The 26,142-nt window shown below is 43.9% G+C and overlaps 1 protein-coding gene across 2 annotated transcripts in view; it reads right to left on the bottom strand.

Moving 5' to 3' along the window:
- The window catches only part of znf143b (zinc finger protein 143b), a 103,259-nt gene that overhangs the window by 41,694 nt on the left and 35,423 nt on the right, over nt 1-26,142 (bottom strand). For both annotated transcript variants that reach the window (XM_086007978.1, XM_086007979.1), the window contains exons 8-10: nt 19,087-19,209; nt 11,566-11,641; nt 3,343-3,468 (exon numbers count right to left, since the gene is read on the bottom strand). In XM_086007978.1, coding sequence (XP_085864104.1) covers nt 3,343-3,468; nt 11,566-11,641; nt 19,087-19,209 — 325 coding nt within the window. The remainder of the gene's footprint in view (nt 1-3,342; nt 3,469-11,565; nt 11,642-19,086; nt 19,210-26,142) is intronic.

Here is a 26,142-nt window from a genome sequence, read left to right as displayed (position 1 = left end):
TCTCAGGCAAGACAGTTTCAAATAAGCAAACCACTGAAAAAAAATTAAACTTTACCTACAAATCTCAAGGGTTAGCTCTCAAGCCCTAGGCTTGTGATTAATATAAACACTGCTACGTGGAGATAATAGTCCTGGCTGTCTTACATTTAAGAACATAAGAATTAGGAGCAGGAGTAGGCCATAGGGCCCCTCGAGCCATTCAATAAGATCATGGCTGATCTTTGACCTCAACTCCACTTGCCCACCCAATCTCCATATCCCTCGATTCCCCTAGAGTCCAAAAATCTATCAATCTCAGCCTTGACTATACTCAACAATTCAGCATCGACAACCCTTTGGGGTAGAGAATTCCAAAGATTCACAACCTCGAGTGAAGAAATTGCTCCTCATCTCGGTCTTAAATGGCCAACCCCTTATCCTGAGACTATGCCCCCTAGTTCTAGACTCTCCAGCCAAGGGAAACAACCTCTCAGCATCTACCTTGTCAATCCCCCTCAGAATCTTATATGTTTCAATGAGATCATAGAAGTTTAGGAGTTTACGGCACAGAAGGAGGCCATTCAGCCCATTGTGTCTGAGAGATCACCTCTCATTCTTCTAAACTCCAGAGAGTATAGGCTCAATCCACTCGATCTCTCCTCATAGGACAACCCTCTCATCCCAGGAATCAATCTAGTGAACCTTCGTTGCACCACCTCTAAGGCAAGTATATCCTTCCTTAGATAAGGAGACCAAAACTGTGCACAGTACTCCAGGTGTGGTCTCACCAAAGCCCTGTACAATTCTAGCAAGACTTCCTTACTCCTGTACTCCAACCCTCTTGCAATAAAGGCCAACATGCCATTTGCCTTCCTAATTGCTTGCTGTACCTGCTGCTAACTCTGTGTTTCCTGTACGAGGACACCTAAATCTCTCTGAACACCAAGATTTAATAGTTTCTCACCATTTAAAAAATATTCCGTTTTTCTATTCTTCCTATCAAAGTAAAGAATCTCACATTTCCCCACATTATACTGAATCTGCCCACTCACTTAACCTGTCTATATCCCTTTGCAGGCTCTTTGTGCCCTCCTCATTGCTTACTTTCCCACCTAGCTTTGTATCGTCAGCAAACTTGGATACATTACACTCAGTCCCTTTATCCAAGTAATTAATATAAATTTTAAATAGCTGAGGCCCAAGCACTGATCCTTGCGGCACCCCACTAGTTACCGCCCGCCAACCCGAAAATGACCCGTTTATTCCTACTTTCTGTTTTCTGTCTGTTAACCAATCCCCTATCCAGGCTAATATATTACCCCCAAACCCTTATCTTGCTTAACAACCTTTTATGTGGCACCTTATCAAATACCTTTTGGAAATCCAGATATTCAACCATCCACTGGTTCCCCTTTATTTACTCTGAGTTACATCCTCAAAAAACTCTAATAAATTAGTTAAACACGATTTCCCTTTCATAAAACCATGTTGACTCTGCCTAACCATATTATGATTTTCAAAATGCCCTGTTACAACTTCCTTAATAATGGTTTCCAGCATTTTCCCGACAACTGACGTCAGGCTAGTAGTTCCCTGTTTTTTCTCTCCCTCCTTTCTTGAATAGCGGGGTTACATTTGCTACCTTCCAATCCGCTGGGACCATTCTAGAATCTAGGGAATTTTGGAAGATCACAATCAATGCACCCACTATCTCTGCAGCCACCTCTTTTAGAACCCTAGGATGTAGGCCATCAGGTCCAGGGGATTTGCTGGCTTTTAGTCCCATTAGTTTCTCAAGTACTTTTTCTCGACTCATCTGAATTACTTTAAGTTCCTCACTCTCATTAGCCCCTTGGTTCCCCACTATTTCTGTTATGCTTTTTGTATCTTCTTCTGTGAAGACAGATACAAAATATTTGTTTAAAGTCTCTGCCATTTCCTTAATCCCCATTATAGTTTCTCCTGTCTGAGCCTCTAAGGGGCCAACACATACTCTCTTCCTTTTTACATACTTGTAGAAACTCTTACAATCTGTTTTTATATTTCTTGCTAGTTTACTTTCATATTCTATTTTCTCCCTTTTTATCCATTTTTTGGTAATCTTTTGCTGGTTTCTAAAGCTCTCCCAATCCTCAGGCTTACTATTATTCTTTGCAACATTAAAAGCCTCTTCTTTTAATCTAATACCATCCTTAACTTCTTTAGTTAGCCACGGATGGATCACTTTTCCCATGGAGTTTTTATTTCTCAACGGAATGTATATTCGTTGAGAATTTTGGAATACTTCTTTAAATGTTTGCCACTGCTTATCTACCGTCATACCTTTTAATCTAATTTCTCAATCTACTTTAGCCAACTCACCCCTCATACTTTATTTAAGTTTAAGACTCTAGTTTCAGACTTAAGTATGTCACTCTCAAACCCAATGTGAAATTCTATTATGTTACGATCACTGATCCCAAGAGGATCCTTTACTATGAGATTACTAATTAACCCAGTCTCATTACACATTACAAGATGTAAAATAGCCTGTTCCCTGGTTGCTTCCACAACGTATTGTTCTAGGAAACTGTTTCAAATGCATTCCATAAACTTGTCCTCTAGACTACCTTTGCCAATTTGATTTGCCCAGTTTATATGAAGATTAAAGTCCCCCACAATTATTGCATTACCTTTGTTAAAAGCTCCTATTATATGTCAGTTAATACTCTGTCCTATGGTATAGCTGCTGTTAGGGGGCCTATAAACTACTCCTACCAATATTTTCTGCCCCTTGTTATTTCTTATCTCCATACTGATTCTACTTCCTGATGTTCCGAGCCACGATCCTTTCTCACTACTGTCCTTAAGTCATCCTTTATTATCAGGACTACACCTCACCATTTTCCATTCTGCCTGTCTTTTCGAAACGCCACATGAAGCGTCCTCATGGCTGTTTATGCTGCTGAAGCACTTTTAGCAGCTGCATGCATGGGCGTGCTTTGGAGAGGACAGCAAGAGGAGTGGCGCTATCCAAAATCGATGAGCGTGCGTCAACTCGGCATTGCGCGCCGATTGACGTCACGCTCCGACTAATTACAATACTTTCGGTGAGCGCCAGTAACGGCAGCTCTGCCGACCTGCCAAAAATGGTGGCTGCCGCGGGATCCACCATTAGCCATTTCCCCCACCCCCCCCCGAAACTGGCTTTAACGGCCAGCGTTAAGACTGCGAATTTCTAGGCCGAGGTATCCAAGTAGGCTACATCAATTTGTACCTTTAATCAAGAATGTGAGGATGTTAATATGAGATGGTGCTGTGGGAAGATTAAACAAAATGAAAAACGCATTTCCTCAACCATATTAAACATATATCCTGTTTTACCTGTGTGAGTTCGGATGTGTTTCTGCAAGTCCCCTGAGGTTTTAAACGCTTTGTCACAACTTTCTTCTGGGCATCTGTATGGCTTTTCTCCTGTATGGGTTCTTGTATGGCTTTTTAATCCATATCCTGAAAAAGCAACAAAAGCAAAAATAAGAGGAAAATAGAACTTTGAACAATAATGGAACTATGCAAACAGACTTTTAATCGTATTGCAGATGTGGCACTAACAAAAATGTCAGCAAAGCAAACAGTTTCCTCGTGCCTATTGACATAGGATGTCACGGTATCAGTGGAAGACTGCTACAAAACAAACGCGTGCATGGGAAGGAATGAGACGGTGATATTTGTAAGCATTTTTGAATGAAGGTATCAGTTGATACGGTTTTCTATAGCTTGTATACAGTGGTCTGCCTGCACTTTGAATGCAATATGTATTCTGGTTAGTCTACTCTAATCATTAGTTAAACTCAAAACTGGGGATTCATGGTAAACCCTGGTAATAGATAAGAAACTACCAGAAGAGTAGAAACTAATGATTACTAATGATTACTCATAAGAGGAGTTATGTCAGGGTGTTGGGGGGGGGGGGGGGGGAGGGGGTGTACTATGTGGGGTACTCCATGACTCAATGTTAGGATCACTACTGTTTCAAATTTACATAAAAGGCCTGGCAACTCAATGCAAAGTTGTCAAATTTGTAGATGATACCAAACTAGGAGGGACATTAGAATCAGGGGAGGCAGCTCAGAAGTGACAGAATGGATTGGACAATGTATGTCTGTAGGCTGAACAATGGCAATGAAATTTAAGAGAGAGAAGTGCAAAGTCCTTCACATAAGAAAGAAAATGTATTCCATGGATGCTGTTGAAGCAGATAAGGATGAGTGGAATTAGACTGGATAGCTCTTTTTGGCTGGCACAGACACGATGGGTCGAATGGCCTCCTTCTGTGCTGTAAATTTCTATGATTCTATGAAACTGAAAGAGATCTTGGAGTCTTATTATCAGCACTAAACATGTCTGGCAATGCAGAGCAGCAATCAACTAAACCAACAGAATGTTGAACTACATAGCCAAAAACAGGAAAACATAAGTCAGAGGAAGTTATGATCAACTTGTACAGTGCTCTGGTCAGAACACATCTTGCCTACTGCATCCAGTTCTGGTCTCGGAGAACAAAGGAGACATTCTGGCACTGGATACAGTGCAGAGAAGAGACACGAGACGGATCCCTCGTGTCAAAGATCTGAGTTATGAGGAAAGTATTGGGAAAAACTTGTGCTTTTCAGCCTGAAAAGGAGGCATCGAAGTGGTGATTTTTTTTTGTGGGGTTGAAAAGGGAAAGGAAAGGGAGAACACAACCTATCCTTTTACAAGATGCTTTGGGTTGGTATCATATAGTTCTCTTGCACTACATAATCTCTTCATTATAATAACCTGGCCATATAGGACTGGATGCAAAGAAGCCAGATCATCCAAGATAACTTGGTCACAGACATTACATTTACTACCCAATTAATGCTCAGAAATTCATTGTGCATCATAACCTACACTGAAACAAGTCTACATCTACTGACTCAAAAGCAGAATACTGCAGATGCTGGAAATCTGAAATAAAAACAGAAAAGCTGGAAATACTCAGCTGGTCAGGCAACATCTGACTTTCGACCTGAAACGTTAGCTGTTTCTCTCTCCACAGATGCTGCCTGACCTGTTGAGTGTTTCCAGCTTTTTCTGTTTACATCTACTGTCTGATGTACCAGCTAATGATACACAGAATTCAAGCTTTCATTGGTAGGTAGTTCTAGTCTTGCTTCACTGTATAGTAACGCACTGAATTGTGGGGCATTGTGCTGGTTTCAGTGTATTATTCGACCATCTTCAAGGAGGCAATGTAGGGAAGATCCATAATACAGTACAACTTTAATGATAAATTTACAATAGTCCACAGCTATGTTTTCAGGATTTATTATGTTTCAAATTTAAAGTAGAGATTTAACATTCTTACCATATTAAAACTACTCTTTAATTTAAAGTGTCCCTTAATTTCATTTAATTTAAAGCATGAAATTCTCACTTTGCTGTGTCATTGAACTTATTAAATTATTTTAACACATAAAAATCTTTGAATTATTAGGAGTAGACTGTATATGCAGAGACAGTACATTAAAACAGAGAGTAAATCTCACCCCAACATCCAGTTATTTTATCATTCATAACTGGTTAGATGGCTGGGAGAATCATAACATCAGAAAAGATCAGTTCAGCCATCTAACCATCTCCTGTTATTCTTTTAAGTAGATAATAGGTAATTCCACTAATCTTTCCTTGTGTTTTTGTTTTCTGTTCTACCTCCCCCTCCTCTTTGATCTGACTGCAGTTAAATGCTTGTTCATTTTTCAGTTCTGATCAAGGGTTACTTGTCAGTTTGCTGCATAGATGCTGACTGACCCATTGTGTGTTTCCACCATTTTCTGTTTTTGCTAATGAGAAGAGTTGGCTTTTAAATGTTTGACTCAATAATCTGATAGCTGAACGAGACACTGTTGATGACTGACCAACCAGCCTGGCTCAGTTGTTACTTTTATATTACAATAAAACCCACATTAGTGCCGACAGTTTTGAGAAGTGCAGGTCTCGTACACCTGGCTGCAAACCAAATATAAAACTGCCGAGACTTGCTGAAAATGGCAGCTGGTTAGATCTGCTAAAAACAACAGTTGTTAAGTGGAGTGTTTCCCTCCAAGGAGATAGAATGCAAGCCATATATGCACTCCTTAGTAACGTGGTTTGGAGACTCTTAAGCATGGTGATGCTTGTTTGTGTCAGGCACCTAGCGGAGTACAAATGTCAGATTTTGGCGTGAACAATGGAGCGATTTGGTAAGTACAGGTAGTCTCTTATCCATGAGTCACGAGTGACTCACAGGACATGAACACATCATGCAGAGGCCCATGGAGAGTACGAATTTGCAGCAAAATGCAGCTTACAAGTTAAAATTTAAACAGAACCTTTTTCTCCCAGATCAAACATTGACTGGATTTATCTGCTGCCTCTATTGCATTACATTTCCTGCATTACAACAATGACTACATTTCAAAAGCATTTAATTGGCTGTAAAGCTCTTTGGGACAGCCTGATGTTGTGAAAGTTGCTATAGAAATGCAAGTTAGTTCTTTCTTTCTATTACTGCTACAGAGACAGATTTCATTTTTGAAGTTGCATGTGCCTTTTAATGGATAAGTTTTCCCAGTTCTCAGCCAGCCACTAGATGGAGAACTTTGGGATAGCAAAGTACAGGAAACTCTTTTTTATCCGGCACCGACGTGGTGCCGGTTGATCAAAAAGTCCGGATTACAGAGAGGTATACTTACTAAGGTACGAGAGCCCCGTACACGGCCACAGATCCAGGCGTCCCTGTTGCATGGCAACAGGTGCAGGAACCCCGGTTACACAGCCACATATCCAGGCATCCCTGTTGCATGGCAACAGGTGCAGGAACCCCGGTTACACGGCCACAGATCCAGGCGTCCCTGTTGCATGGCAACAGGTGCAGGAACCCCGGTTACACGGCCACAGATCCAGGCGTCCCTGTTGCATGGCAACAGGTGCAGGAACCCCGGTTACACGGCCACAGGTGCAGGAACCCCGGTTACACGGCCACAGATCCAGGAACCCTGGTTACACGGCCACTAATATGAAGTAAAACTTACCTGAACCTACTCCTGAATTTTGCCGGTTTAGAGAGATTTCCGGTTATTTCGGTGCCGGTAAAAAGAGAGTTTCCTGTACTCCATCAGGAAGAGTAGAGGTGGGGCAAAATAAAAGCTGGCAAGATCAGTTCTGCATCATCAAGTAGTCATACAGCACCACTGGTACTGGCAGCTCTGTGGCCCAGACTACCCCATCCTCACAACAGTCAATGCACTTCAAAAGTAATTCATTGGGTGAAGCAACGCCTCGATTTTATAATTCTCATCCTTGTTTTCAAATCGCTCCATGGCCTCGCCCCTCCCTATCTCTTTAACCTCCCCCAGCCCTACAACCCTCCGAGATATATGCGCTCCTCAAATTCTGGCCTCTTGCGCATCTCTGATTTTAATCACTCAACCATTGGCGGCTGTGCCTTCATCTGCCTAAGCTCTGGAATTCCCTCCCTAAACCTCTCCACCTATCTACCTCTTTTTCCTCCTTTAAGACGCTCCTTAAAGCCTATCTCTTTGACAAAGTTTTTGGTCACCTGCCCCAATATCCTTATGTGGCTCGGTGTCAAATTTTGTTTGATAACACTCCTGTGAAGCACCTATAAACGTTTTATTATGTTAAAGGCACTATATAAATTCAAGTTGTTGCTGTTGTTGTTGAAGCTCTTGGAGGCATTTCAAGATGATTTATCTCTCAACCACCAACAAAACAGATTAACTGGTCATTTATCTCACTGATGTTTGTGGAGCCTTGCTGCATGCAAATCGGCTGCCATGTTCGCCTACACAGCAGTGATTACACTTCAAAAAGTAATGAATTGGCTGCGAAGCACCATGGAACGTCCTGAGGATGGGAAAGGTGCATTATCAATGTATGCTATTTCTTTCTTTTTATGATAAGGCACTATATAAATGCTAGTATTTACTTAACTAAAGGATAAATGCAGTGGGAAGCAGCAGCAATAAAGAAGTAATTATTTTTTATAAACTTACGAAAGGAAAAGCTGAGTACCCGAATGAGTATTGGGTTATTTGATCTCACCTGGGGCAGTTGGAAAGGCTGAAGATCCCTCAGTGCTAACTTTTCCAAACTTGGCGGTCACTGGATTAATATCTGCGTCAACCCAAAGCGCTGAGTTCTGAATAGGACAGCTGAGCAGATGTTTTCCTAACCGTTAACTGATGATATCAGAACAGTTCTGCATACATAGAAACATAGAAGATAGGAGCAGGAGTAGGCCATTCGGCCCCTCGAGCCAGTTCCGCCATTTAATGAGATCATGGCTGATCATCCAAATTCAATACCCTGTCCCTGCTTTCTCCCCATATCCCTTGATCCCTATAGAAACACAAGAAGAAATGGTGGGTCTTCATAAGGGGAAAACTGATTCAACGGAAGCCATTCCCTTATAGGAAATGAGCCAGGGATTTAATTTTTTTATTAGTTATGAGGAAATTGGGAAATAGGGGAAGGGAGGCTGAAGGTACTGCCAGCCTCTCATGAAGTTAAAAGTCAGCACTCCATAATGGCTCAGTGGATAGATGCATCACGTGGTGTGGTGCTAAGCTGTCCTGTCTTAAATCCCCAAGCTGTGCCAAGTTAACTGATCTCTGCTACAGCAGAGAATAATACATGGCCTCAGTGTCCATGGCTCGGGAGTGAAGAACAGTGCAGGTGTGCACAGTGCAGGTGAAGGCAGGTTGGGGTTGGCTGGGATACTCCCACATTCAATTAGCCCGCTGATACCCACCATCCAGGCTCACACACAAAGTGTGGCCATGCAGGTGAAGAGCCTGAAGGCTTCTACTGGATCATACTGCAGCACCAGCCATTACCTCAGAAGGTTAGTGAGTCAGTGTTTACGAATGTACATACACAGGTATTCACACACATTATTTGTGCACCCATTTGTGAATGTAGCTGCTAAGCGGAGGTCATTCAGGAAGTTACTTCATCAAATTAAATAAAGCATTTCAAAAGACTGTAATAGACACAGATACAGTAGAATATCACTAGTCTGCACAGGATCAGTAATCCAAATGGAGGCAACGGCACTGAAAAGAGGGCTTATCCACTGGCAACAGGTACTGACAGTCTTTCATCAGCCGGAGTAGTTTATTTTGTAGATTATATAGTACAATGCAGAGCAGTCTTGAATATTAAGCTTTATCAGGAAAATAATTTAAGAATGTACCAATTGACAATAGTCCGCGGACCAGAACTAGTACATTTGGATAAATAACACTGGCAATGAGACCGGTATAATTGATGAGGCAGTGAGAAATGTCAATGTTTAAAAATAACACTTAAAACTTAAAATCAGCAGCAGGACCCAGGACTGTAGTTGTGAATCAGATGGGAGAATCGCCATTTAAATATAACAGCGGCAGAGAAATGGAGCTCATTCCTATCAGCTGTTGCTATCAGCCCTATACTTCCAGCATTTTGATATTTAAACACTCCTTTCTGACTCCAGTCCTAGCTCCCACGACTAATTTTAAACTGCAATGCTATATTTAAATAGCAATTCTCCCTCACAACTTAAAACACTGCTCACACCACTCATCTTCTTTATAGCCATCAAATTATCACCCATCCAAAGAAATTACTAGTCCAAATTATGCCCAGTTCTATGTTTGGATTAGCAGCATAATACTGCACATGTACAGGTGTCAGCCTGCGAATCTTCAAAAGAAAATTAAAATTTTAAAAAATTACAAAATTTAGCTACAAAACCCCAAACATACGAAGAAAGACCAACTGGTCCATCAAGCCTGTCTGTCCTATACTTGATTAATGCAATCTCTGCACACCATCACCCCATCCGCAAACCCCCTCTCCCCCACAATCTTCTGGGAGAGGTCAAAAGCATGAGGGAAAAAATCCTTTTGACCAATTTAGGAAAAAACTCTGGGAAATTCCACTCCAGCCCCTGAAGGCAATCATTTTGTGTTTCTTAAATTTTGGCAGCATGGTGGCATAGTGGTTAGCACTGTTGCCTCACAGCGCCAGGGACCCGGGTTCGAATCCGGCCTCGGGTGACTGTCTGTGTGGAGTTTGCACATTCTCCCTGTGTTTGCGTGGGTTTCCTCCGGGTGCTCCGGTTTCCTCCCACAGTCCAAAGATGTGCGGGTTAAGTTGATTGGCTATGATAAATTGACCCTTAGTGTTAGGGGGATTAAAATATGTGGGGTTACGGAGATAGGGTGGGATATGTGTTGGTGTAGGGGTTACGGGGATCGGGTGGGATATGTGTCGGTGCAGGCTCGATGGGCCGAAATGGCCTCCATCTGCACTGTGGGGTTTCTGTGATTCTGTGAAACATGCTCCAGGAGACAACATTGACTGAGTGACTTCTTCTTCTTCTTCTTCTTAGGCAGTCCCTCGGAACCGAGGATGACTTGCTTCCACGTTAAAAATGAGCTCACATGTGGCTGATTAGTCCAATGCGGGACCTACAGTCTCTGTCACAGGTGGGGCAGACGGTGTTTGAAGGGGCGGGTGGGTGGGGTGCTTGGGTTGACCTGCGCTCCTTGCGCTGCCTGCACTTGGCTTCCGCTTACTCCCGGCGAAGAGACTCGAGGAGTTCGACGCCTTCCCGGATGCTTCTCCTCCACTTTGTGCGGTCTTGGGCCAGGGATTCCCAGGTGTCGGTGGGGATGTTACACTTTTTCAAGGAGGCTTTGAGGGTGTCCTTGAAGCGTTTCCTCTGCCCACCTGGGGCTCTCTTGCCGTGCCGGAGCTCCGAGTAGAGCGCTTCTATATGTAAAGATGTTTGTCACTCTCAGGAACTCGGCCAACTCCCTTCTGAATCCTCCAGTGAATCCACACTCAATGCACGTGCTGTCAACACGTTTGACAGTACAATAACTCTCTGTGAAGACAAGTACCTCCTACCATCTAACGGAGTTCTGTGCTTAGGTAACTTACACCTATGTCTCCTGGTCCTCCCTAACCTATTTTGCTCGAATTGCAAATCCAGTTCGACCGAGTGTAATTGTTTTAAATACCTCAATCAAATCTCCACAAAGTCTACACTTCTTTAGCGTAAAAAATCTCAACTCTCTCAGCTTATCATGGTGACGAAGGCCGATTAAACTATGCATCAATCTAATGGCCTCCTCGGAAATGTTTCCAGGACCTTGATAGGTATCATGTAAAGGGACAGCATTCTAAATGTGGCCTGGTGAAGGCCTTATACAAAGGATAGTATTTCTTGTTTTATATTCCATTGTCCTGTCCTGGCAATAGATCCGAACAGCCTATTTGCTCTTAAAATGGCATCTTAGCATTGGTCATAAACCTTTGATGACGCGTGCATTATAACGCCCAGGTCTTTCTCCCACTCACCAGCCTTGACCACACAACCCTGCATGGTCTACTAGATAGCTACAATGTGCAGTGAACAGTGATACTATTATGATAGGACAAATGCTCTTCCTCTGTGCTAAATTTTCTAATATTTTATATATAAATCTTATATCCACACTATTAAAAGCGAAGTTAAATCAAAGGTACCTGTAGCAAAGGCTTTTCCACAACCTGGGTGCTCACATCTATATGGCCGATCCCCAGTATGTGCCCTTTCATGTACCTGTGATCATATAATAAAAACTGAAATGGATTAGAAAGTATCAAACATATCAGCAACACATACAGTATCTTAATTCTACTACAAAAGCAAAATACTGCGGATGCTGGAAATCTGAAATAAAAACAGAAAATGCGAGAAATACTCAGCAGGTCAGGCAGCATCTGTGGAAAGAGAAACAGAGTTAATGTTTCAGGTCGATGACCTTTCGTCAGAACTGGAAAAGGTTAGAGATGTAACAGGTTTTAATCAAATACAGAGGCAGGGAAAGGGGGGAGAGGAGGAAAGAACAAAAGGGAAGGTCTGTGATAGGGTGGAAGGCAGGAGAGATTAAATGATAAAAGGGATGATGGTGCAAGGTGAAAGGAGATGGTAATAGGACAAGTAAAGAAACAAAAGATGGGTCTAGAGGAGGTGTAAATAGGAACGTCAGAATCATCAGCTGCCGTCCAAAAAATTGGGTGCAGAGGTTATGATCTGAAATTATTGAACTCAATGTTAGAAGGCTGTAAAGTGCCTAATAGAAAGATGAGGTGCTGTTCCTAGAGCTTGCGTTGAGCTTCATTGGAACAGTGTAGGAGGTCGAGGACAGAGAGATCAAAGTGGGAATGATCCAGGGAATTAAAATGACAGGCAACCGGAAGTTCAGGGTCACGCTTGCGGACTGAACAGAGCTGTTCCACAAAGCAGTCACACGATCTCCGTTTGGTCTCCCCAATGTAGAGGAGACCGCATTGTGAGCAGCGAATACAGTATACTAAATTGAAAGTACAACAAGTAAATCGCTGTTTCACCTGGAAGGAGTGTTTGGGGCCCTGGACGGTGGGAAGGGAGGAGGTAAAAGGGCATGTGTTGCATCTCCTGCGCTTGCACGGGAAGGGGAGGGGGAGGGGGTGTTCGGGGTGATTGAGGAATGGACCAGGGTGTCACGGAGGGAACTGTCGCTTCGGAATGCTGAAAGGGGAGGGGAGGGGAAGATGTGTTTGGTGGTGGCACCATGCTGGAGATGGCCAAAATGGCAGAGGATGATCTGATGAATGTGGAGGCTGGTGGGCTAGGTGAGGACAAGGGGAACCCTATCGTGGTTATGGGAGGAAGGGGAAGGGGTGAGAGTAGAAGTGTGAGGAAATGGAACGGATATGGTCGAGGGCCCCGTCAACCACAGTGGAGGAGAATTCTTGGTTGAGGAAAAAGGAAGACACATCGGAATATAATTTTTAAAAATTCGCTTTTTATGGGATGTGTGCATCGCTGGCAAGGCCAGCATTTATTGGGGGGGGGGGGGGGGGATGGAAGAGTGAAATGTTCCTTTCAATTTTCTCTCATCCTTTCCCGCTCTCCTGAAGGCATTGACTCCTGCTATAATGCACCGGGCACTGGCAGCCATCTGATACTTCACCCAAGAAGCCAATCTATTTTTTTCCCCGTGAGTATTTTGGGTAAATTTCCCTTCTCTTTCTAATTTTATCCCTGTGATATCTTGAGACACAGCAATATACATATACACACAATAGCACAACATGGCTTCCAGTAAGAACTGTACTGCACATGGCTTTATTATTATACATCAGTAGTCCACCAGGTGGCTCTATTACACTTCTCCCTCCTTACTGAAGAAGTTAATCATAGCAAATAATCATTGTACATGACTTGCATGGTATACACAACTCTTGGTATACATTTCTCAAATGGAACCCATTTTATGTTTCCAAATTCTACTATAGAATTCTGTAACACAAACAAATATTATGAACTTATTTTCCATATTTACAGATTAAACTTAACCACTGGTTTTCTGTTTCGAAGAGGATGCCTTCTTTCTTGAACAGTACTTTCAGATCTTGTTGTAGGACTTTGACTCATTCTAGGCTGAACCTGTGGAGAATTTTTCTCCCAGGGCTGACCTTGATCTACATTTGGACTCTTTACACTTTCAGCCTGTTTGTCTGCCTGACTCGGGCTCAGACATAAATTCTGACTTGGTCTTGGGCTTGTTTCTGGCACGTTCGATGTAGGATTTTCTACTGGTACTCTATCTGACTCAACAGAATAAATTGAATCATCCCAGCTTTCAACTCCTTCCACATATGTAGGTAATGATCAATGTGAACAAACCTAACCTTTCCATGATCAAACATCTTGACCAAATATGTGCGAGGGCCACATATCTTCACTACTCTTCCTGGTAACCACTTTAACCATTTATGGTGATGGTTCTTCACTCTAACCTTCTGGTTCAACTTCACACTTCTCTCTCTAACTCTACCTTTATCATGATTCTCTTTCTGCGGACTGTGCCAAATTTGGCTTTAACAACAAGAACCTGGTTCGTGGCTGTCGTTTGAGAAACAACTCTGCTGGTTTTCTACCAGTAGTGGTATGAGGAGTATCCTGATAGGTAATCAGAAAATTTGCCAGTTTGTGGTCCAACGACAACTGACGTTTCTTTGGATTTGGATCAACCATTTGCTTGATGAGGGCACGTTTGACAATTTGTACTGTGTGCTCTGCTGCACCATTTGAAGCAGGGTGGTACGGTGGGACTTTGGTATGTTTCACACCATTTCTGATCATGAACTCTGAACTCTTCTGAACAAAACTGCGGCCCATTATCAGATACAATTTCTTCTGGGAGGCCATATGAAGAAAACAATCTTCGCAAATTGTCTAGTGTTTCACTTGTTGTTATTATCTGCATCGGAAACACCTCTACCCACTTCGAGTGACTATCTATCACTATGAACAATTGCTGTCCTTCTAGCTCAGCAAAATCTACATGTAACCTTTGCCACGCTCTGGGAGGTCATTTCCATGGGTGCAATGATGCTGGTGGTAGTTTCTTGCTCACCGATTGACATGTTGTACACTGACTGACTATGTACTCCAGCTCTTTATCTAAATCTGGCCACCATAAGTAACTGCGTGCAAAGCTCTTGGTCAAGCACATTCCCATGTGCTGGTCATGAAGATCTCCTAACAATTTAGACCTGAATCTATTTGTGATAACCGATCTTGCTCCACAAATGATACAATCTTTATCCACTGACAATTCATTCCTACGAACGAAGTATGGATGGATATCTTCCTCTGATACCTGGTTTGGCCATCCATTTGTTATGTAATTATACACCTTTGATATAATTGGATCAGGTTTGGTTGCTCTACCAATCTCTTCAGCTGCGACTGGCAGCTCATCAATGTATGAGAAATAGAACACTTCTTCCTTATTGGGTGTAACTTGTGATGGGGATGGCAACCTGGACATAGCATCAGCATTACTGTGATCAGCTGATTGTCTGTACTCAATGTCATACATATACGCTGACAAAATCAAAGCCCATCACTGCATTCAGGCTGCAGCTAAGGTTGGAACTAGGGACTTTTTATTTATTCGTTCAGGGATGTGGGAGTCACTGGCAAGGCCAGCATTTCTTACCCATCCCTTGTACCCTTGAGAAGGTGGTGGTGAGCCGCCTTCTTAAACCGCTGCAATCCATGTGGTGTAGGTACTCCCAAAGTGCTGTTAGGTAGGGAGTTCCAGGATTTTGACCCAGCGACGATGAAGGAACGGCGATATACTTCCAAGTCAGGATGGTGTGTGACTTGGAGGGGAACTTGGAGGTGGTGGTGTTCCCATGCGCCTGCTGCCCTTGTCCTTCTAGGTGGTAGAGGTCGCAGGTTTGGGAGGTGCTGCTGAAGAAGCCTTGGCGAGTTGCTGCAGTGCATCTTGTAGATGGTACCACACTGCAGCCACGGTGCGCCGGTGGTGGAGGGTGTGAATGTTTAAGGTGGTGGATGGGGTGCCAATCAAACGGGCTGCTGTGTCTTGGATGGTGTCAAGCTTCTTGAGTGTTGTTGGAGCTGCACTCATCCAGGCAAGGGGAGAGTATTCCATCACACTTCTGACTGACTTGTGCCTTGTAGATGGTGGAAAGGCTTTGGGGAGTCAGGAGGTGAGACATTCATCGCAGAATACACAGCCTCTGATTTGCTCTTGTAGCCACAGTATTTATGTGGCTGGTACAGTTAAGTTTCTGGTCAACGGTGTCACCCAGGATGGTGGAGGATTTGACAATAGTAATGACATTCAATGTCAAGGGGAGGTGGTTAGAATTGTTGGAGATAGACTGGCACTTGTGTGGCGCAAATGTTACCTGCCACTTATCAGCCCAAGCCTGAATGTTGTCCAGGTCTTGCTGCATGCGGGCATGGACTGCTTCATTTTCGGAGGAGTTGCGAATGACATTGAACACTGTGTAGTCATCAGCGAACATCCCCACTTCTGACCTTATGACGGAGGGAAGATCATTGATGAAGCAGCTGAAGATGGTTGGGCCTAGGACACTGCACTGAGGAACTCCCGCAGTGATGTGCTGGAGCTGTGATGATTGACCTCCAACCACCACAACCATCTTCCTTTGTGCTAGGTATGACTCCAGTCAGTGGAGAATTTTCCCCCCGATTTCCATTGACTTCAGTTTTATTGGACTCCTTGATGCCACACTCGGTCAAATGCCGCCTTGATGTCAAGGGCGGTCACTCTTATCTCACCTCTGGAATTCCGCTCTTTTGTCCATGTTTGGACCAAGGCTGTAATGAAGTCTGGAGCCGAGAGGTCCTGGCGGAACCCAAATTGGGCATCAGTGAGCCGGTTATTGGTGAGTAAGTGCTGCTCGATAGCACTGTCGACGACACCTTCCATCACTTTGCTGATGATTGAGAGTAGACTGATGGGGCGTTAATTGGCCAGATTGGATTTGTCCTGCTTTGGACATACCTGGACAGTTTTCCACATTTGAATAGATGCCAGTGTTATAGTTGTACTGGAACAGCTTGGCTAGAGGCGTGGCTAGTTCTGGAGCACAAGTCTTCAGCACGACAGCCAGAATGTTGTCAGGGCCCATAGCCTTTCCTGTATCCAGTGCACTCAGCCGTTTCTTGATATCACGTGGAGTGAATTGAATTGGCTGAAGATTGGCTTTTGTGGTGGTGGGGACCTCAGGAGGCCGATATGAATCATCCACTCGGCACTTCTGGCTGAAGATGGTTGCAAACATCCTGGGGGCCTACTTCAGTCAAAAAAATAGCCCGTTTTATTTCTAAAACCATCTGGTTACGGTTTACATCATCGGGGACTTCGACGATACTATTCGAGGTGAAAAACATTTCTAGCCACTTCACATACGCCTTCCGAAAGGACATACGCCTTCCGAAAGTCTCTCGGTCACGATGGAACTCACCCAAGTGCCCTGCTATTCCCATAAGCGTGGCCATCTGGACTCTGGCAATGTCGACAGTTCAGCCACATGTGCTCAAAATTTACCTCGGATTTTTAAGTTTTTCTGCAAAACGAAGAACCTCTAACAGTCCCTCTGTCGGTTGGCAGGATTATCCTCCAACAAAAATTTCAGCTAGGGAATCCGCAATCGCATCCTCATCACCAATTCTGTGATATCTTGAGACACAGCATATATATATATACACACATCACAACATGGCTTCCGGTAAGAACTGTACTGCACATGGCTTTTTTATTATATACATCAGTAGTCCACCAGGTGGCTCTACTGCAACCCCCTTCTTCATCAACCTTGCCAAATAAGAGAGCATTTACACAGCCAATGCCCTATCTAGCTGGCCGCTGGGAAGGGCACGGACTGCCTAATTGTGACTGTCCCCTCCAATGCTGGGAGATGTTTGTCCTTTGCTTGGTATCTCCTTGCTCAATGTAGCTCAAATCACAAACTGAACAGATTGGGAGTTGAAACTGTGCCCAATCTTGCTATTTGGTACCGATCACTGGTGGCACTAACCATGATTGGTACTCTAGCTGTGGTCACCACCTCTGCTGCCAAGGAGTTATTAATTCAAGCTCCATGTTACTATAAATAAGATCATAGGTGATTGAAACTAAACTGAAGCAGACAACAAAAAAAAGGAAATTACTGCTATCCTGAAGGCTCATCTGGTAAAGGTGGTGAACAAGTGAGCTATACAGACCCAGAAGGTCCCAAGTTCAATCCCCGGTCTGTGCTGAGTTAGCTAATTTCAGTCAGAGTCATGGTAACAGCACTACAATTGCCCTCAATACCCAAACGTTAGGGAGGAGATAATCTGCTATGATTCTGGCTTTGTTTAGTGCCCAGTGACCCTTACGGGAAACACACATGTGGATGTTGCATGAATATTGACCACCAAGGCTCACCCGTGAAGAACTGCCAATTGATTGAGGTATCAGAGGACAACCAGTGCCATGGACTGCACCATAGCAAGGAGTTAATGTCTCCAGGAGAGATGAGCAAGGGTTGGCAAAAAAATGGTGATAGAAAACATTTAAAAAAAAATATTAGCAGAGGGGTGAAAAACCAGGGGGCACAGATTTAAAGTAATTGGGGGAAGGTTTAGAGGGGATTTGAAGGAAAATTTCTTCACTGGGGGTCTAGAACTCACTGCCTGAAAGGGTGATAGAGGCAGGAACCTTAACCACATTTAAAAAGTACTTGGATGTGCACTTGGGATGCTGAAACCTGCAGGGCTACGGACCAAGAGCTGGGAAGTGGGATTAGGCTGGATAGCTCTTTGTTGGCTGGCGCAGACACGATAGGCCGAAATGGCCTCCTTCCATGCTGTAACTTTCTATGATTCTTCCCTTCTGTGGGCTCCTCATCTCAGCAGGGAAGATTCGATAACATGCTAAAAGCTGTGTGTGATATTGGCACTCTTCACATTCTCCCTCTTTGGAGAAGATCCTGATCTCTGCCCAGAGTTTCCCCACCACACCACAGCTGCTACCTGTAACTAATCACATAGGAAGCTGTGGGTGTGAAACCATTTCCGACCAATCCATGAGGCTGCATACTTGATCTCCATTACTATGGTGCTTTGAAGAGGGTAAATGGTACTCCTGACAAATTTAACAAGGGCTTAAAAGGGTGTTACTGCAAGCTACATTTTCCCAATTTAGACTAAATTTATTTTGGTGCCTCAATATACAAAACCTGTTCACTTGGACACATATTCTAGGCAGATATTTCAGTGCTGAAATAAGGAAGCACTGTATAGATGAAGGTGCCTTATTGTGAATGTGACATTACACCAAGATCCTGACTGCCTGTTCAAGTGAGCATAAAACATCCTGTGGCACTGTTCAAAGAGGAGCAGGGAATTTTCCTGCTTTCCTGGCCAGCATTGCTTTCTCAACCACCACCACCAAAAATAAATTGACTGGTTACTGATTTAATTGCTGTTTGTGGGTCCTTACTGTGTGCAAATTGGTTGCTGTGTTTGTCTGCATAACAGCAGTGAATACATTTCAAAATTAATTCACTGGCTGAAAAATGCTTTAGAATCTCCTAAGAACATAATAAGGCACTAAATAAATGCAAGTGTTTTTCAAGTTCTTATTCTTTCAAGCAATGATTAGGGTCAGTCAAAGCACCTAACTGTACCTTGAGATGATGAGCAGTAGTGTATAGTCTTCCACAACCCTCATATTCACAACGAAAAGCCTTTTCTCCCAGCTGTTGAGCCTTGGCACTCACTCGTCCAGTTACATGACCCTGAAGAACAATCTTGGGAAAGAGAACAGATACTGATAAATAACTTACTACTGAATTTTGTGTTATTCTGCTATTGGTAATTTATCATTCCCTTCTTTGTAAATTACACAAATATAGGTGATAAATTCCTCTTTTCAAAAAATCATTTTAGTTTATGCTTGCCATTTAATTACAGCAGTGAATGCCTGACCATTGACAACTGATCAGCTACAGTACTGCCAGACCACAGTGAGACCAACATGATGTTTCCTTGATCTCTGCTCAAGTGCAAACACCATCTATCTGCTGACAGTCTATATGCCCATCTTTTAAAATGAAGAAAAAAATTATTCCACTGTTAAAAGTAACTTACACATTAAATTCCAGGCCAAACTTTTGTTACTCTCATGCTCCTTTACTTCAACCAGGTTAGATATAACAACTATTATTATTAGTCTTACATCACTGCTATACTGCAGTAAAGGTACTGTATAACAACCCATGCTGAGAACGCCTCAACATATTTCTCAACTGAAAAGGAGGGCTGTAACCAATAAGGTTAAGCAGTGAAAGAAAAGTTTGAGCAAACTTCCTTAGAGCACACGTGACCCATGCTTTTATTCAGATATTCCCTTCCTAACTGGAGAAAAGAGGCCAAAAGCAGGAAAGCCCTCCACAGCTAGACTAAAAATAAAATCTGGAGGTGGCCTTTAAAGCTGCTTGTACACAGGGGTTACTAGGGTGCCAACTAGTGACAACCCGCAAAGTAAGTTTGCCAAAATCACTAAGGTTGTTGGCCCTAGGTCCCAGGCACCAGCCTCAGTGAATCCAGAAAGTTGCGGTCACCTTTGGCTGCACAAGAGCTGTACGTGAGAAGCAGGCAGCCCGAGCATTCCACTAACCTTCATGTAAGGCAAGATTAAAACCACTGGTCCTATTAACACCAGAAGTCAGTGAGGAATCAATTGCCATGGCAATTTTGCTGTTGATAGATCAAGGGTACTAATTTAAAAAAAGACCCTGTGCTTCAAAGTATTTATTCAATTCCCTTTTGAAGGCCACTATTGAATCTGTATCCACCGCCCTATCAGGCAGCACATTCCAAATCCTAACCACTCGTTGCGTAAAGAAGTTTTTCCTCATGTCGCCTCTGGTTCTTTAGCCAATCACCTTAAATCTGTGCCCTCTGGTTATCGACCCTTCAGCCACTGGAAACAGTTTCTCTTTATTTACTCTACCTAAACCCTTAATGATTTTAAACACCTCTATCAAATCTCCTCTTAGCCTTCTCTGCTCTAAGGAGAACAACCCCAGCTTCTCCAGTCTATCCACGTAACTGTAATCACTCATTCCTGGAACCATTCTAGTAAATCTCTTCTGTACCCTCGCCAAAGCCTTCATGTCCTTCCTAAAATGCGGTGCCCAGAAATGGACACAATACTCCAGCTGGGGCCAAACTAGTGTTTTATATCGGTTTAGCATAACTTCCTGGTTTTTGTATTCTATGCCTCTATTTGAAAAGCCCAGGATCCCATATGTTTTATTAACTGCTTTGTTAACCTGTCCTGCCACCTTCAACGATTTGTGCACAAACACCCCCAGGTCTCTCTTTTCTTGCACCCCTTTAAAATTGTACCCAAGAAGACCTGCTACCTGAGGGACCTGGCAGTCACGCATTACCAGTGGCTGTGATAGTCACCATGGCCCTCAATTATTTTGCCGCTGCTTCCTGCCAGGGCGCTACCAGAGACATAGCGAGGGTCTCGCAGTCCACTGCACATAAATGCATAAGGCAGGTGATGGATGGATTGTTTGTCAGGGCTGGGAGTTATGCAAACCTCCCCTGTAATGACAATAGCCAGAATGAGTGGGCATTTGGATTCACCTCTCTGGCTGGATTCCCACAGGTACAGGGTGCCATCCACTGCACACATGTGGCAATCCGAGCAACACCACAGCAACCAGGAGTTTTTATAAACTGCAAAGGATAGTCTTCAGTCAATGCACAGCTGAAGTGCAACCACAATAAGAGGTTCATGCAGATCTGCGCCAGATTCCCTGGGAGCTGTCATGATACATTCATACTGTAGCAGTCCAACATTCTAGGCCTTTTTGTTCCAGGATGCAGACTTAAAGGCTGGCTCTTATCAAACAAAATTTGACACCGAGCCACATCAGGACAGGTGAGTCAACGAGGTAGGTTTTAAGGAGTATCTTAAAGGAGGAGAGAGAGGTAGAGAGGTTTAGGGAGGGAATTCCAGAACTTAGGGCTATGATACCTGAAGGCACGGCCGCCAATGGTGGAGTGAAGAAAATCGGGGATGCGCAAAAGACCAGAATTGGAGGAGCGCAGAGATCTCGGAAGGTTGTAGGGCTGGAGGAGGTTACATAGATAGGGAGGGACGAGGCCATTGAGGGATTTGAAAACCAGGATCAGAATGTTTTAATTGGGGCATTGCCGTACTGAGAGCCAATGTAGATCAGCAAGCACAAGGGTGAGGGGTAAATGGTACAGTGCAAGTTAGGATACGGGCAGCAGAGTTTTGGATGAGCTCAAGTTTACGGAGGGTGCAAGGTGGGTGGCCGGCCAGGAGAGCAATGGAATGGCCGAGTCTAGAGGTAACAAAGGTTTGGATTCAGTAGCAGATGAGCTGAGGAAAGTGCGGAGATCGGCGATGTTACAGAGGTGGAAGTAGGCAGTCTTGGTGATGGAGAGGACACGTGGGCAGAAGTTCATCTTGAATGGAGACGAAAAGAATACAGTGAAGGGGTAACTTGAGAAGTTTTACTATGTTAAAAGCACTATACAAATGCAAGCTGTTGTTTTTGTTGTAAGTATTTTGGCTGCCTCTCCGGACTTATGGCCATTACTTCTATATCTTTTTTGCTCTTGGCCCCTTCTCTCCTGTCTCCTCCCTTTGCTGTCATTCATAATAAGGTGGATGAATTAGCTGCACAAATAGAGGTAAATGAATATGATATGATTGGAATTACGGAAACATGGCTCCAGGGTGGCCAAGGCTGGGAACTCAACATCCAGGGGTATTCAATATTCAGGAAAGATAGGCAAAAAGGAAAAGGAGGTGGGGTAGCATTGCTGGTTAAAGAGGGGATTAACACAATTGTAAGGAAGGATATTAGCTCTGATGATGTGAAATCTGTATGGGTAGAACTGAGAAATACCAAGGGGCAGAAAACGTTAGTGGGAGTGGTATATAGACCTCCAAACAGTAATGCGGAGGTCGGGGATGGCATTAAAAAGGAAATTAGAGAAGTGTGCAATAAGGGCACAGCAGTTATCATGGGTGACTTTAATCTACATATAGATTGGGCTAACCAAATTAGTAACAATACTGTAGAGGAGGAATTCCTGGAGTGTATACGGGATGGTTTCCTGGACCAATATGTCGAGGAACCAACTAGAAATCAGGCCATCTTAGACTGGGTATTATGTAATGAGAAAGGATTAATTAGCAATCTTGTTGTGCGAGGCCCCTTGGGTCGGAGCGATCATAATATGATAGGATTCTTCATTAAAATGGAGAGTGAAGTAGTTGACTCAGAGACTACGGTCCTGAATTTAAATAAAGGAAACTACGATGGTATGAGGCGCAAGTTGGGTAGGATTGATTGGGGAATGTCACTCAAAGGGTTGACGGTGGATAGGCAATGGCAAACATTCAAAGATTGCATGGATGAACTACAGAATTTGTTCATCGCAGTTTGGCATAAAAATAAAACAAAAAAGGTGACTCAACCGTGGCTAACAAGGGAAATTAGAGATAGCATAAGATCCAAGGAGAGGACATATAAATTGGCTAGAAAAAGCAGTAAACCTGAGGATTGGGAGCAGTTTAGGATTCAACAAAGGAGGACAAAGGGATTAATTAAGAGGGGGGAAATAGAGTAAGAGAGTAAGCTTGCAGGGAACATAAAAACTGACTGTAAAAGCTTTTATAAATATGTGAAGAGAAAAAGATTGGTGAAGTCAAGCGTAGGTCCCTTGCAGTCAGAATCAGGAGAAATTATAATGGGGAACAAAGAAATGGCAGACCAATTAAATACATACTTTGGTTCTGTCTTCACAAAGGAGGACACAAATAACCTCCCAGAGATGTCGGGGAACATAGGGTCTAATGAAAGGGAGGAACTGATAGAAATCAGTATTTGTAGGGAAATGGTGTTAGAGAAATTGACGGGATTAAAGGCTGATAAATCCCCAGGGCCTGATAATCTACATCCTAGGGTACTTAAGGAAGTGGCTCTAGAAATAGTGGATGCATTGCTGGTCATCTTCCAAAATTCGATAGACTCTGGAACAGTATTCATGGATTGGCGGGTAGCTAATGTTACCCCACTGTTCAAAAAAGGTGGTAGAGAGAAAACGGGAAATTACAGAAAATGCTAGAGTCCATTATAAAAGATGTAATAGCAGAGCACTTGGAAAACAGTAACCGGATCGGACAAAGTCAACATGGATTTACAAAAGGTAAATCGTGCTTGACTAATCTACTGGAATATTTTGAGGATGTAACTGGTAGAATAGATAAGGGAGAACCAGTGGATGTGGTGTTTTTGGACTTTCAAAAGGCTTTCGATAAGGTCCCGCATAAGAGATTAGCGTGTAAAGTTAAGGCACATGGGATTGGGGGCAAGGTATTGACTTGGATAGAGAACTGGTTGGCAGACAGAAAGCAAAGAGTTGGAATAAACGGGTCTTTTTCCGAGTGGCAGGCAGTGACTAGTGGGGTACCGCAGGGATCGGTCCTTGGACCCCAGCTATTCACAATATATATTAATGATCTGGACGAGGGAACTAGATGTAATATCTCCAAGTTTGCAGACGACACAAAGCTGGGTGGGCGTGTGTGCTGTGAGGAGGATGCCGAGAAACTCCAGTATGATTTGGACAGGTTGGGTGATTGGGCAGAAACATGGCAGATGCAATATAACGTGGATAAATGCGAGGTTATCCACTTTGGTGTCAAAAACAAGGCGGCAGATTATTATCTGAATGACAATAGATTGGGAGAAGGGGGAAGTGCAACGAGACCTGGGCGCCCTTGTGCACCAGTCGCTGAAGGTAAGCATGCAGGTGCAGCAGGCGGTTAAGAAGGCAAATGGTATGTTGGCCTTCGTAGCAAGAGGGTTTGAGTACAGGAACAAGGATGTCTTGCTGCAGTTGTACAGGGCCTTGGTGAGACCACATCTTGAGTATTGTGTGCAGTTTTGGTCGCCTTATCTGAGGAAGGATGTTCTTGCCATGGAAGGAGTTCAGCGAAGATTCACTAGGCTGATACCTGGGATGGCAGGAATGATGTATGAGGAGAGATTGGGTCGATTGGGCTTGTACTCGCTGGAGTTTAGAAGAATGAGAGGGGATCTCATTGAAACTTATAAAATTCTAACGGGACTAGACAGACTAGATGCAGGAAGGATGTTCTCGATGGTCGGGGAGTCCAGAACCAGGGGTCACAGTCTAAAGATAAGGGGTAAGCCATTTAGGACAGAGATGAGGAGGAATTTCTTCACCCAGAGAGTGGTGAACCTGTGGAATTCTCTACCACAGAGGGCAGTGGAGGCCAATTCATTAAATATATTCAAGAAGGAGTTGGATATATTTCTTAAGGCTAAAGGGATCAAGGGATATGGGGAGAAAGCAGGGACAGGGTACTGAATTTGGATGATCAGCCATGATCGCATTGAATGGCGCAGCAGGCTCGAGGGGCCGAATGGCCTACTCCTGCTCCTATCTTCTATGTTTATCCCATCATATGACCTTTCATGTCTCCCCTCCTGGTTACTTTGCTTTCTCAATCCCTATCCCAGCCCATCACTATTACTCTGCCTTCCTATTCTCCTGTTACTACTCCCTGCCTGAATCCCCCTTGGAAAAACCCTCAGTTATCCTCTATGCATCTTTTGGTATTCTCTGAAGTGTTCTCTGAAGGGTCCATCAAATCACCCTTCACTGCCTTCTTACAAGCACCAATCAAAAGTTCCCTATCCTCCTTTCTTGCTGACCTTCTCGCCCAGCACTCCCATGGGTGGGGACAGCGGGGGGCTAACCTTGCTAACCTCCTTCCTGTCCCACACTGCCCCCCCCCCCCCCACCCACCACTGATGCCTTGGACTCTGCCAGTAGGCCAGCAATCAATGACCCTCTCTACATTTCCCTCCATAATGTCTGTTCACTCACAACAAGGCCCTTGCCATCCACAACCTTATTGTGGGCGATTGCACTGACATCCTGACTTTGACTGAAACTTGCCTCACAAGTGACAACACTTTGCCCCTTACTGAAACCTCCTGCTTGGCTATACATTTCACCATCTGCCCTATCCAAACCGCTATGGTGGCGGTCTGGTCTTTATCACCAAATTACACCGCGGTCCCTCCCCTTACTCCTCTATTACTTTCTTTTCCTTTGCGCATGTCACCTTGTACCACCCCTCTCATCTCTCCATTAAAATCCTCGTTCTCTACCGCCCCACCCAGAGTTTCTCACCAGGATATCCTCCCCCTTTCCTCCCTCTGCACTGACGCCTCATCCTCAGTAATTTCAATCTTCATGTAAGCTTCCCTTGACCTCTCTCTTCTTAATTCACTGACCTCCTGTTGTCCATATACCCATCCCTCCATATAAAGTCTCTTACCCATAATCACAGCCACCGCCTCAACCGTGCCATCTCACGTGGCCTTTCTACTCCCATCAACTCGATTACAGACCTGGCCATCACCCGGCAGTTCCTTGTATCGCTTCCCACCAGCATGCACCTCCCCCACCTCCAACCCCACTTCCATCTCCCAAGCCACTTACAACTGCACTTCCTAAATCGCAACTATCTAGACTTTGCCCCTCCCATTTACCACAATAGCTCTTTCAATCGTTATTCTACTTCACCACTCCCTCACATCCACCTTTGTTGCCTTAGTCCCGATCAACATCTTTACTCTCTCCCATCC

The sequence above is a fragment of the Somniosus microcephalus genome, chromosome 15 (assembly GCF_052327205.1).
Source record: "Somniosus microcephalus isolate GS21.2 chromosome 15, FLI_Smic_1.0, whole genome shotgun sequence".
Taxonomy (NCBI): Eukaryota; Metazoa; Chordata; class Chondrichthyes; order Squaliformes; family Somniosidae; genus Somniosus; species Somniosus microcephalus.
This window is presented reverse-complemented; position numbering and strand designations above follow the sequence as displayed.